Here is a 14268-nt window from a genome sequence, read left to right as displayed (position 1 = left end):
AAGTGAAATTTTTCTTAAAATGGCGGCTGTCACTTAAGATGGCCAGCCAGATGCTAAGCAAGGACCTTACTCAGGACACTTTGCTCCATAGTTTTCTCCTTTCCCACTTGTCAAGATCTTGCTAACCTGGGTCTGCCTACCTGGAGTAGTATGCTAGGTAATGCTGAGTGACTTGCCCCCTGCCTAAAGATTGCCATAGGATAAAGGGCTGAGGTTATGATTTCTCTTTAGGATGCTCAGTGCTGTGTAAGGATTTTTATTTTGGTCTTTTTTTTTTCTTTAAAAATTTTTTTTTTATTTGTTCTAATTAGTTATCCATGACAGCAGAATGCTCTTCAATTCATTGTATACAATGGAGCCCAATTGTTGACTTGTCTGGTGGTACACTAAGTAGAGTCACATCATTCATGCAGTCATACACATACCTAGGGTAATGATGGCTGTCTCATTCGGCCATCTTATTTTGGTCCTAATTTGTGGTCACAAGAGTACTTAAATAACAACAGACACCCAAACTAAAGTTGACTATGTTTCATCATCAAATATAATATCGGTGTCACATTCTGCTTAGGTCCCATATATTTAACCAATATTTCAATACTTATGGTAATAGTGGAGATAAAATATTGTGATTTACAATGCTTCTATCCCCCTTTTAAATCTAATGGGATCACCATTTCCCCACATTTCTCCCCCGTCTTTCAGAGCTCCTGTTGTCTTCGGGCCCCTCCCTTTACGCCACCCAGGCCAGAGTAATCACCATGGTTACATTTGTTAACACCCTTCTCTGTTCTCATACCCACCCACTTAGACTTATGGTATATACACTGTGACATTTTTTGTTTATTTTTAATGAAATGGGATGTACTAACTCGGTCTCTACAATGCAGTTTTTGTTGGATGATCTTTAAGCTCCTTCGGAGACAAAATGTTATCGAAGCCTGAGTTAGGCCCACTGTCGTACTCTGACAATGAGCTTGGTTTCATGCAGCGTGTCTCTGATACTTCCTTGTGTCTCTGTGTCTTGCTTCTGGACTGAGGCCTCCGTGCGGAGTTACTGTGGCATTTATTTTCTTCTCTGAGTCTATGTCACAGAATCTGATAGGTTCACACACCTTTTACTGCTTTGGTTAATCTGGGCTTCATTGTGGCTGATTGATACATTTGTTTTTCTATTACAGAAGTCAGTGATGCCCTTCGAGAATCCCCATCTGGATTTCTTGTGGCTTTTCTGCTTTTGCCAGGCACTTATTTGAGCCAGTCTTCTCAGTTCTGCATCTATATTGGGGCAGGTGACTAAAGGGCCGTGGATGTAAAGAATTTTCTGTGATAGTCCAGGGGTTTGCTGACCTGGGTTCAGGTGCAGAAACAATGGCTTTCATTCATTAAATTCAAGTAACTCTCAATTATACATAAAGTTTCCCCAACCATGGATTATGGAAACTGAGTCTTTCTCATATTCTCTATCTTCTCTATGGACTGAGCATGATACTGCTTCACTGGGGCCAGAGAGAAGGTAAGAGTATGGAATTCATGCCAACCCTTCTTTAGTTAGAAGTGTCTAAGTCAAAATGTTGACTGAGGAGAAAACGGTCAAAGCTGCCAATAGAGTCAAACAAGAGAAGAAAGTGAAGCCTCATCTTTGTTATCATCTTGCCCTCACCCTGAAAGGTATTATTAGGAACTCTCACCTGAAGAAACTCAGTGAAAACTGTGCTAAATGGACAGTCTAAAACCCCTCTATAAAACTCTTAATAGCTGTGTGACTCTAGGAATCTTATTTAACATGTCTCTGCCCCCGTTTCCTACTATATCAAAGAGAAATTGCATCTGTCCTTTCAATCTCCCGGGTATCTTAACGACTAAATGAGATAATATGTTAAAAAATACCATTTTGATAAACACATTATAAATGCACAATAATCAAACTGCATTAAAAAAATAATTATCTGAATCCAGACATTAACAGAATACATTCCAGCCTTTAGGAGTTTGCAAATGAGTGTGGTATCAGCCAGCGACTCATTTTCCTAGAGAAGGCAGCTAATCTTGACTGCACATATCCCAGAACTTCTGTGAGTGATTGTGCTGTATTCCACCAACAGAGAGTTTAGTCCTTCCGTTCCCGACTTTATTAATGCACCTTTAGCACTTCAAATCCTAGAACATCCTGAAGAAACTTTATCATCACGTTAAAATCTAATAAGAATAGCATCATTTTGTGCTATACTATATTCATCTTTGGATGAATCCAATCACAAGAAGGCCTGCCATTCAACAGTCTGAACCAGAGGGTCTCAACCCTGAGTACAGCCCCATGTCAATGGGGGACCTTCTAGATCTGCAGCTAGACTGAGCATCCTCCCCAGAAACCATGAAACATGGTTCTTGGGAGTAGTTGGGCATCAACATTCAAAAAAATATCTATAAGAGATACTGCTGTTAAATGCTCAGAATAACTGATTATGACACCAATAAACTATTTGTGAGTTAGTTTTCAGAGAGATGCATGTAACTTCATGAGGCAGCTTTTGTTTTCAGTCTGCCATCATCTACCCCAAATTGCCTGTTCATTAGCTTCCCAGCATACATGACCCCTTCATTTCATCCTCCACATGGTAGCTGGAGAGATCATATATCACCATGCATCTTACCCCAAACTCCTGCTTGGCACACTTTAATGGCTGTCCATTGCTCTTAGAAGAAAGGTCAAATTCAGAAACTGAACCATCAAGTCCCAAAAGGCCTCTGTTTCCTCGCCAGCCTCATTTTACAAGATGTTCTTGTCAACTCTTTCTTCTTCAGTCTCCTTTTCCTGTTTCCACTGTACCATCTCCCCTTGCCACAGAGCCTTCCACATCAATTTCTCTCTTTCTCATCACCTCCCTCACCTCTCACTCTCTCACTCAGTTTTTTCATTTGGTCAATTTATTTTCTTCCTTCAGGTTTTCTCAGCTCAGTTATCATTTTCTCTGGGAAGACTTCCCTGAAGTTCCCAGTCCATGAGCTTTGCAGCTCTCCTTACTGTATGAACTTACCATGCCCCAGGACACTCCTCCATGCCTTTTTCTTACTGGTGTGATTATTTAAAATGCATTTATCTCACTAATGATGTGGAAGCCCATGAAATCTCAGGCCATGTTTGTATTGTCGATTTGGTTAATATTTACCTCCCTGCAAAATGTGTGTGTGTTTAGGAGATATATATGTATATTAAGGTTAGATATATGTACATACATCTAGATAGGTAAATGGATCTTCTAAGAACCTGATTCTGCTGTGGTCTTACATAGTGTTTGGGCCTCAACATTTTAAAATATTTAAAACATTTTCCATTAGAGATGCTTATCGCTGCATTCATGTAAACATTGAGTAACTCCCTTCTTTCACCAACTGTATGTATAGAGAACTTTATCATAAATCAAGATGTCAGAATATTATCAAGCCAAAGGACCACATGAAATCCAGACAGACAGAACTTGGAGGGGTTTATGTAACTGACAAGAGGTCTAAGTCAAGGCCAACTAAAGGAAAACAGTGAATACCAAACAGGAAATTCACACCAGTGTAGACTGAAATGATGTTGGCTGACATTTTAGTCTTGCCGGTTCTGTGGGTGGCTTCTCTTTCCTTCACTCTCTGTTTGTCTGTCTCTCAGGGGAGAATGAAGCAGAGTTAGCTGTAGGTGGAAATCCCCCCTCCGTCCTCTTGTAAGCGATGGCCCCTGTCTGATGCCTTCTTTGTCCCCACAAAGCCTGTCTCTCTCCCTCTCCCACTCCACTGCTTGTCGAAAGCCCTGGAGAACCCCGCCTACCCCTGATATTTACCCCAGACCCTCACTTCAAAAAGTGGTCTTTCCCCCCCGGCACACACCTAGGGTTGGCTTCCCAACTACTCTGTCAAAAACCCAGAAGACCTGGAAATGGAAACTCACCAGAAACAGAAAGACGGATTCATCAGTCCACTCTGGTTGCCCAAGCGAAGGACAAGTTAGCAAGAAGAGCTGACATTTATATTTATTAGTGAAGGGAATTCAAGTAATGGCACAATGCCTGAGCGTGTGGAGGTTTGCTCCATACTTTTGAGTCGAGTTTCTTTCTCCACCCCAGGGGAGGACTTTGGCCTGTGTGTTTCCTGAGAGCTGTACTAGGTTCTCAATGAGCGTTAGCTGCTGTGTGCCCCTCAACAGTGCTCGGCTAGGCATAGATCAGAGGAGTAGGTCACACAGATTCATAGGATTTGAACTGCTTTTCCTTTGGTGTGAAATAATCCTTTAACCATCAGCTTTTAAATTTGGCCTTTTCAAAAAATGTGATACCATATAAACCTTACTTAATCAAAAAGACATTTCTAGTTTAAAGGTATTTTTTTTTCTTTTTCTTTTTATCTGAAAATGGGAAAGACTATCAAAAAGAATGAAACATGGTTTGATAAAGATGGACTGTGTGAAAGAAGTTTTTAGTTTTTGTTGTTTTGCCAATTTGGTCTAAGCAACTTTGCTTCTTGAGAAACTAAAGAGGTCTGAGGTTTTGGAATAGAGACTTTACCTTCTGTCTGCTCATGGGAGATTTAGAGTCATATAATCCCAGTCCAGCTTTGCAGAAGTATTGTAGGTCTTTCACAGCTGTGTTGTTTTTATAGTCATTTATTTTTGTGTAACGTTTTATGGATCACTAATTATCTACATATTTTTAAGAATCTTTTGAGTTAAGATGGTGTGGTATTATTGTGTCCATTTCATAGATTTGGTAACTGAGACCAAAGCAGGCTGAATGATAGACCCCATGTATGAAGTCATCTAGCTTGTTAATGACACACTGGGATTCAAGCCTCGGGGGCTTCAGTGCTTTACTCACAGTGGTATGTTGAAATGGATGAACCAAAATCCAGAGGACCAGGTCAGAATCCTGGTCCACCAGTTACTAGCTGTGTTAATCTGAGTGAACGATGAAACCTTTGTAGACTTCAGAGTCTTCATCTGTCAAGGCATTTGAACTTTCCCTGTTCTTTTGTTCAGACTCAGATTCTGTGAAGACTAAAATGAGACCATTTTCTTAATACAAAATACTGAATTTTAAGAGAATTCAGTGTCCTATCTGATGTCAGGCTAGGTGTCCTCTACCCTTCCTCCAACATGGTTAGGGAACCAGAAACAAAGAGGATGACTCAGGAGACCTCCAGGAGGTACTTGGTGACCACAATAGGTTGGCTGAATTTTTGAAGCCACCTGAGTGCAACTTTTATTGATGTGGATGATAAGACTGTTAACAAAGCCTTCTTGAGTAATTGAATATCAAATTGAACCTGATTATCAAACACTGTTAATCTCCAAAGCCTTGAAATTTCTGGTAGTTGGTGCCCTTCACATTTGGAGAGTATCCATCTTAGCAAATTCCTGTCTGCCAGGGAGTGTCAGGAGGATTCTATCAAAATAGACAGATGTTCCCAGCTGTTGGAGGAGTCAGGACCAAAACAAAGCCCCAGGCCCCTAGAAATGCAGCCAAGCTCTGACTCCCTTCTTGCTGACTCTGGGCTCTTTTGCAGGGTGATGTCCAGCGGACACTCATCCAAGTGGACTTTGGTGATGGCATTGCAGTGTCTTACGTCAATCTCAGCTCCATGGAAGATGGGATCAAACACGTCTATCAGAACGTGGGCATTTTCCGAGTGACTGTGCAGGTGGACAACAGTCTGGGGTCTGACAGCGCCGTCCTGTACTTACATGTAACTTGTATGTTATTACTGTTGTTGGCTTATGACATAGCTTAAATTTGTGTCCTTTTAAAATGTGATCCCGCATTTCTTATCCAGAAGAAACACAGGAGTTACATTTTAGCAGAGGGGGGAAAGGAAATGAGTCAGAGGGCAAAGTAGAGATAAAGTAAGAAGAAAATCCACGAGGGGAATCTGAGCCATCTTGGAATCTGAATTGCTTGAAATTGTAACTGCAGTGAGATTATTTCTTCCAGATACCCCAGAGATATAGCACCTGCGTGTGGGCCTGAACCTGGGCAATTTTCAGAACGTCTCAGTTGAAACATGGCATGAGTTGCCCCCCACCACCAGCTCTTGGGTTACAAATGGTCAGAAACAAAGAAATGCACAGTTCAATTAAACTAGCACAGGCAAAGGAATTGCTCCCCTAGCCACTTATTTCTGTTTTCCAAGTTATGTCTTGCTAAAAATCATCCTTTTAACATTTTCACTCCTTTTTTTTTTCTTTTTAATGTGATTTCTGGGCTACTGTCTAAGGATGGTTTGGTATTCCAGAGAAGGTGATATGGAGGGAAAGAGTGTTATGAGTGTTAAGAAAGCTACCCTAGGAAAGAGTTCCAAGACACGCTGTAGCTTTTCCCCATTGAGGAATCAGAAGGCACGGCTGGATGTAATGAGATAACAACTAAATTATGTTGGGTATATTGTGTGTCATAAATATCGTATGCATGAAGTTGTCCCCCACAGTCCTCAGACTCATTTTGGTTCTTAGAAAAATAGTTTACATTAAAGTAATTTCTTTACATTAAGGCTTAGTTCAAATTTCAAGTCCCCAGAGAAAGAGTATTAAGGCCTGACAATACTCTATACCTCTCCCCTGCACCTTGCCCAGGGAGCAAAATCGAGTAATGAAAAGTAACATCTAGGTCTGAAAGTAACATCTAGGTCTCTGTCTTTAAATAATGAGAATAATATAAAAACTGTGTGAAAGGACAGGACTATTTAGGGATGCCCAAGAGACAGTGTGGTTGCTGAAGACTCCAAATGTATTACTTCTTCTCCATCTTTGCCTATTGTACACTCATGGCTGGGGTTCTCTGAGGAAGCACACACTCCCTTATTTGGGTCTAAACAGAGTTAGACAGGGTTCCCACTTTGCTAACTGTCTCCCCCACTTTGGCTACACTTTATTAAGCTCTTCCTCTGTATGCTAGGTAGACTTTGCACTATAAGCTCTTTATGTGTATTATCACACTTCTCAAAACAATCCTATGAAGTAGAAGCAGTGAGAAATCATGCTTTGCAAAGGACCACAGAGCTAAAAGTGAATTGTTTGAGGTAGCTGATGTACTACCTAATGGAGCCAGGCCCCAGAATCAGGCCTGCCAGTCTCAGGAATTCCAGTTCTTGATCACTAAAGTTAGGGTCAGTGTGAAGGATGGCTTGGGGCTGCAGGAACTATCTCCATCAGTAGATTCTCTCCCTCCATACGTTGGCAGACATCCTGAAGAAACATGAGTGTTTAGGTTAGAAGTAGCTTTCTTGCTACACAACTATGCAGGTTTAAGATGCATTGCACAGGTTCCCCTCCATCTCATATAGCCCAAGACACAATACCTCCTGTCCATCAGTGTTGAGGGCAATAAAGGGATGATCATGAGAATAATCTAAAAATCTCTGAAGGTACACCACAAACAAACGTTAATTATTGGTAACAAAAAAATGACTTGTGACACAAATGACAGTCCATTTGCTGAGAATGGTGGCCTTTCTAGTAGCTTATCATTTCCTACAACTTGTTCCGTGAGGGTGGATTTCTACTAGACAGCGACCCTCCTTGGGAAATGGAGCTGCAGTCCACTTCTCATGTATTTATTATGCATGCACCTCACTCCAGTCATGTACAACTCTGGACCTAGAATTCAGGAGTGGCTCTGATCTCTGCTTCTCAGGGCCTCCCATTGAGTCCTCCCTGGCTCAACCTCCCTGTCCCCCTGTGCACTTTTTCTCATTTCTGTACATGATCAGATCCCTCTGTACATGAGGGATCTGCTGCTTCCCCTAAGGACCCTCCCTGATTTCCTAAATCCAGGGAAGGAAAACAATAGATAGTTGACCTCTGTCAAGATTAAGGCCTGCCAAAGCCCAAGGCTTCTAAAAGAAATGAGTTTCTTTGTTCCTCTGCATTGTTTTTCATTCCATTAACCTGGTTGATCAGATAAAATAACAGGAGATGATTTGTGATTGAATGTTTGTGTTCTGACGTTAATCTCTCAGACTCCTCTTGGGTGAAGTTGTTGGGTAAGCCCACCTCCTCATATTAATGGAACCTCTTTCTGAGCCTGGCCTTGGGGACGAGAATTTACTCTTATACACAGATTGTGTTAAAGCAGGATCACATTTAAAGCTGTTTGTAGCTCACATTCACCTAATGCCCACACCTCAGCAGGGCCCACAGGTTCTGACACGTTAGCTCAGCACCTCTTCTAAAGTCTCTGGGGTGCTTTACTATGCCCTTAAACTCATTTTGTCTGTCTTCACATCTGTACCATAATAAATGACTTAGGCCCTTCCTTTCAGGTAGAGAAAACAAAGATTGGAGAAGCTCTCTGATTTTGGCACTGTTTTACAATAAAAGGAAGTCACAATAAGAGTAGCACTGAGTCACACTCCCAAACTTCTAATGCCTGGGAGGTGTAGTAAGTGATTTTTAGTGCCTAAGTGCAGGTGGGGGACAGAGTTGGCTTTGTGAGAGAAAAGTTTTTAAAAGTTTGACGTGCTGTTTAAGTCCAAATGCTAGTCATATTACTCTGTCTCTCTGAACCTAGATTTTCTTCTCTATCAAATGGAAGCACATCTTATTCTCAAAAGATCTATCAAGCAGTACCCTGTCAACTAACAACATTTGGTTTTCCATCATCTTAAAGTAGCATGTGCATTTGGACTTCATGGATTCTGAGCTACAGAACTAGCCACAAAGCTTGCTAACCTCCTCTCTGCCTCTGTCCCACTGACTCCCCCATCCGTCAACTCCAGAAAACCCATTTCTTGTCTTACATACACATTCTCTCCGCTCTCCAGTGCAGAAAGGTGATTTTATTCCAAATCAGAGGTTTTTCAATATGGGTTTGCAAAGGTCATCAGAAACAAATGGAGCCCATGTTCCTGCTTTAATGCATGCAGGAATGGGCCAGCCGCTCTCACAGAGCGCCTGGGTAATTTGTTGAAGGCTGACAGTTGGAAATTCCTTGGGGAAAGTATTCACTGTGCTCTGCTGTTTTGCAAACTAATGAGACACGTGCTGCGGCCAGCATTGCCTTCAGCTGGATGGGGCAGAGATTTTAGAGGGCATGCAGATTTTTGCTCAGAAAGCTGCCCTATCACAACCATCTTGCAGGAAAAAAAAAAAAAAAACATTGAAGACTCTGCAAACTTGCAGGATGGGAGGTGAAAGAAGATGAGGTAGATGTTCTAGTTCTTCCTCAAACCATTTCCTTAACTGCTCCCTTGCATAGGAGTACTTTGAAGATATCTCTCTGGCCCCACCTTAGGTAAAGTTATCCATATGGCTTGAAAAAAACATGTGGCTTTGCAACTATTCATGCCATCATTATATTGACTGGCAAATCAGAACAGGTTTTTTTATTTGTTTTTGTTTTTGTTGTTTTGTTTTTAAGTGTGGTTGAATGAGCCACCTGCTCAAAATTAAATAGTAATTTTCTTTTTCTGGGTTCTATCCCTAACCTACTAAATTAAGATAATAGGAAATGTAGTATCATAGTGTGCTTTGAACACAGTAGTGTGCTTCTTATATATGCTGAAGTTTGAGAAAGTCTGATTTTGGAATATCTTTCTTATAGTTCAAATCCCCTTTACTTCTTCTAGTGTCTTTTTAAAAATCACTTCAGATAAATAAGAATATGACATATTTGCAAGATTTAATTAAATATTCAGAAGTCTTCAGGACATAAATGCTAGAGGGAGATCACAGCAGTCAGTGTGCGTGTATACACACACACACACACAAAAGTTCAGTCTCACAGACATCAGCTGTTTCCTGCAGCATGGGAAGGCAATACAAGAAAAGGATAGGGAAACCCAAATCACCCAAGTAATTCCTAATTCTCTCAACCATCTTGCCAGGAATATTCATATGGAGTGATGCAGCGCCACCTGCTGTCCCTTTTGTGCATCGCAGGCACCTATATGCTAGAGCAGCATCTACCAATTTGTTTAGCTCTTTGAGCGGAACCATCAACTGGGGACTTCCATAGGGTGGAATTTTACTCTGTGGCTCCTTTAGGGAAGACTTCACCCTCTGTGCAGAACAGAGATGCTTAATGGTTAGGGTTCTGGACAGCAAAACCCCAGGTATTTTATACCCATGAAAAGTAGGTAAAGGCAAGAAGCCAGGCAAATCTGAAAAATGTCACACTTTTATGGAGGTATAATGTATGTACATGCAAGTATAAACTTATACAAGCCCATATATATGTACTTCAGAGCCTACAAGGCCAATGTGCTGTGTGTCCTTGAACCCTGATGGACCTGCTCGGCTACACGTTTCCCTCCATTTTTCCACTTAGCTGTTCTTGCATCCTTGCTGGTCGGCTGACATGGAAAGCACATCTTCTCCTCGGGTCTTTATACTGGAGCATCACAAACAGACACTTGGTATAATCTTTCACTCTATCCAGGCCACTGTTCAAACATCATTTCTTCTGAGAAGGCTTCTTTAACCACTCCGTCAAAATTAGCCCTGCTTTATGTTTTCAGTAACTTTTTCCCTTAAAATTACCTAAGCTTATTAAGTGCTAAATATCTCTGAGACCTAAGATTATACTCAATACCTAACAGTACTGTTTAGTTAGCTTTTTAATCACTGTGACCAAAGGAAATGGCAAAAAAAAAAATGTTGAAGAGAGGAAGTTTATTTGGGGCTCATAGTTTCAGAGGTCTCAGTCCATAGATGGCTGACTCTCTAGCTCTGGCCCAAGATGAGGCAGAACATCATGACAGAGGAAAGTAGTTCAGGATCTGGCAACAAGGATGCAAAGAGATCTTGACTCCCCAGGGACAAAATATAAACCCTAATGGCTCACCCCAGTGACCTACCTCCTTCAAGCATACCCTACCTGCTCAGAGTTACCGTCCAGTTAATCCATATCAGTGGATTAATTCACTGATCAGATTGTATCTCCCAATTCTACCATTCTGCATCTGAACAATTCTTGCATTGTCTCAGACATCAGCTTTTGGGGGATGCCCCATATCTAAACCATGACACGTGCTTAAGAATTATTGATTGAATGAATGACCATGACTCACTAACAAGGTGTCCTATTTGTCATTGACACAATGACAGGGAGAGCATCACAGAGGAGGTGATGCTGGAACCGAAACCTGAAGGCTGACAGGGCCGTGAGAAAGGTGTATAAGCACAGGCCCTGCAGAAGGCAAAGGTGTGCCTGCTGGGGGAAAAGTGTGAGTGGCATTGGCAAGATCTGCACAATCAGTGATGGCAAGACCAAGGGGCATGTTCCAAAGCCTGGAGCACACTGGCACAGAGTCCTTCCTGTGTGCCTCTTTCCTGGGCAAGCCTAACTCAGCCCCAAATATAGTGTGTTCCATGCTTACCAGGCAGATTCCCATTCACATGCTCACACATACAGGCACATCTATACACACCTTTGAAATGCAAAAATAATAAAGAAAAATTACTTGTGGAATGATTTGGGGATTTGCCTACTTGTCACCCCAATATGATTCTCGGCAGGTCCCCATGATTCTGGTTTATCACCAAGGCTATAATCTCTTGGAAAGACCTTGCATCTCCCTGTGAAATCTTGTCTGTTCATTTAAGGACTTCATAAACTACTTGTAAAATTTTTTTTAACTTTCACACATCTATAACTCAGGTTATAGACCTGGAAGTAAGATCTGTAAATACAAAATGACAAAATGACATTGTTTGCAATATATTTCTGTTCTCCAAAGTGGTGAGAGCACCGGGCACTTCCCTTAGGGAAGGTGGCTGTGATGTTTGCGAGGCTTCTGAGTAAATATGTGTTCTTTCAGAGCAGGGAAGGCAGAACAGCTGAAGCTCTTCCCTCTCCATGGCCCCTCTTTTTCTTGGGTTTTAGGTCCCTTGGAGCATGTGCACTTATCTCTTCCCTTTGTCACCACGAAGAACAAGGAGGTCAATGCAACTGCAGTGCTGTGGCCCAGCCAAGTGGGCACCCTCACTTACGTGTGGTGGTATGGAAACAACACGGAGGTGAGTCTGCCTTCTGTACAGGGCTAATGACTGAGGCTCAGCTTATGCTGGCTGAAGGCAAATGGAAGGGAATATGGCTTATGAATGCAAGAGTTCAGGGGGAGCCCTAGCTTCAGGGCCAGCAGGCGGTCTATGTTAAGAATCTCATTACAAAGAGGCAACCCATATCCATTACAAGCCCCTCCCCACTGCCGCATAAATGCATGTACATACACACACACACACACACACACACACACACAAAATGACCTCGCATCCTAAATCAGACATGGTCCTTTCTTTAGGTCAGCTTCATTTTTTATGTTTTCCATAAATATCCTGGTACTCAAAAGTCAGCAATAATTTTAAAACCAGTAGAGACCTTAACCTTCATTTACTCTTAGTCCTTCCTTTTTCAGATGAGACGAGTGAGGCTGCTACAGCAGAAGTAGCTTCCTCCAGTCTCTTCTAGGTGCTTCATAGAGAGGCAAAATCCCCAGGCCTTCTGCTCCCTTTATTCATTTTTCTTTCCTGCCCTCCAGGCTGCATGGTCTTTGTCAGTTTTGAACTCATTCCATTCTCGGAAGATTAAACACTTCCAAGTGTCAGTAAGGTAGTGGGATTAAGGCCCAAAGCATCCCTTCCCAAAAGGGCACTCAGATGAACCTCCCTGGACAGGGACACTCTATCATCTTCCAAGAGTTACATTCGCTCCGTGGCTTTGCTCTTCCAATGCTATACACCTCATTTTAGTAAAAACGTGATTTTCTTTGAGAACTGAATTTTGGCTTTAACATAGCTGTGCACATGCAGGGAGGAGAGCTCTCTTGCACCTAGACCTGCTGCAAGCCTGATAGGGAAGGAAGCTCTCGCCCCCACTGCTGACACAACAGAGTACAAAGGAAGCTCCTTGATTTCTTCTGAAGCCATGCATGCAAATGTAGCCCATTGGGCCCACTGTCCACAGTGGGAAAGGAGAAATCAATGCTATTTGCCCGAAAGCTGGTATAGACTGTGAAAGCACTGAACAACTTTCTTCTCTGCCTCCTATTTTTTTTTCTTCTTAATTTTAATACAAAACAAAATTCTCAACCGACCCTATTAAAAATAATTCTTATGCTGGACTTTAGTCTGCCCTTCACCATACAGGGAATTAAATGAATTTTGATTTTAGAACTAATTAAGATGGGAAAGAAATATTTGTGAGGAGTGAGTCATGGGAGGTCAGCAGATTAATAATTTTTTTCTTCTAGAAACTTGGCATCTGCTTATTTTGCAGGTAGCACTCCTCCAATACTTTTTTTTTTCTTTTTTGAGTCCTGAAACCACAATCCAATAACTACTTATTTTCACGGAAGCTACTTCCAGGAAACTGTTGATGGTGCTTCTCACAGGGAGCCGCCACACCTCCCATCCCCATCTGTTGTCCAGTTTAAGTGTCCACGGCTGCTGTGTTCCACTGGAATTTCATATAATAGTAGACCCTAGAGATGAATGTTTGGCAATGTATAGATTTTCTGTGGCTGCTATTAAGTTTGGATTAATAAGAGATCCCCTTTTCTTGTTTGATTTGAAAGTATGCTTGGATCAAAACACGTGCTTGATCAAAATAGATTGTGAAAAAAGAGAGACATGTAACCCATCAACAAGAAAGACCTGTTGATTTTCCAGTCCAGAGTCAGGACGATACCAGGAGAGAGGTGTCCAATCCCCCCACAATGGATAGAATCACCTGGGGCCATTGTTGCAATAGACAGCCTCCCTGGCCTGCATTTCAGGTGATGGGGATGCATAGAAAGTTCCAGGCTAGTGTACCAGGAAGAGCCCCTGCAGAGTTACTGACCAGCTGGTTCACTGCTATTTCAACTTTAACTAAGCAGCTTTCTGCTTGCTCTGTTTCCTATGTATTACAGCCCTTGATCACCTTGGAGGGAAGCATATCATTCAAATTTACTTCAGAGGGAATGAACACCATCACAGTGCAGGTTTCCGCCGGAAATGCCATCCTGCAGGACACAAAGACCATTGCAGTGTACGGTGAGTGCCTGTCTTTGCTGATCTGTCCCTGCCCCCATGCTCAGATGAGGGTGTTTGGTACCAGAGCACTGGGAGTCCTTCTGGCTTAGACTTTCACCTGGACAGTTGAGAAAGAGCTGAGATGATTCTGGTCTCCTCCTTTAGGGAAATTTGATTCACCAACAACCTGTGGCCACAGGACCAAGAAGGGGTTTGTTCTGTGTTTGTTTCTTTTTCTTTCTTTTTTTTTTTTTTTTAAGAGAGAGAGGGGGCGGGGGGAG

At 42.0% G+C, this 14268-nt stretch overlaps 1 protein-coding gene across 4 annotated transcripts in view; it reads left to right on the top strand.

Moving 5' to 3' along the window:
• Nucleotides 1–14268, top strand: part of Sorcs1 (sortilin related VPS10 domain containing receptor 1) — a 466212-nt gene that overhangs the window by 414705 nt on the left and 37239 nt on the right. For all 4 annotated transcript variants that reach the window (XM_076834120.1, XM_076834123.1, XM_076834121.1 and 1 more), the window contains exons 19-21: nt 5545–5731; nt 11859–11992; nt 13885–14008. In XM_076834120.1, coding sequence (XP_076690235.1) covers nt 5545–5731; nt 11859–11992; nt 13885–14008 — 445 coding nt within the window. The remainder of the gene's footprint in view (nt 1–5544; nt 5732–11858; nt 11993–13884; nt 14009–14268) is intronic.

Source organism: Callospermophilus lateralis, chromosome 15 (assembly GCF_048772815.1).
Source record: "Callospermophilus lateralis isolate mCalLat2 chromosome 15, mCalLat2.hap1, whole genome shotgun sequence".
Lineage (NCBI taxonomy): Eukaryota > Metazoa > Chordata > Mammalia > Rodentia > Sciuridae > Callospermophilus > Callospermophilus lateralis.
This window is presented reverse-complemented; position numbering and strand designations above follow the sequence as displayed.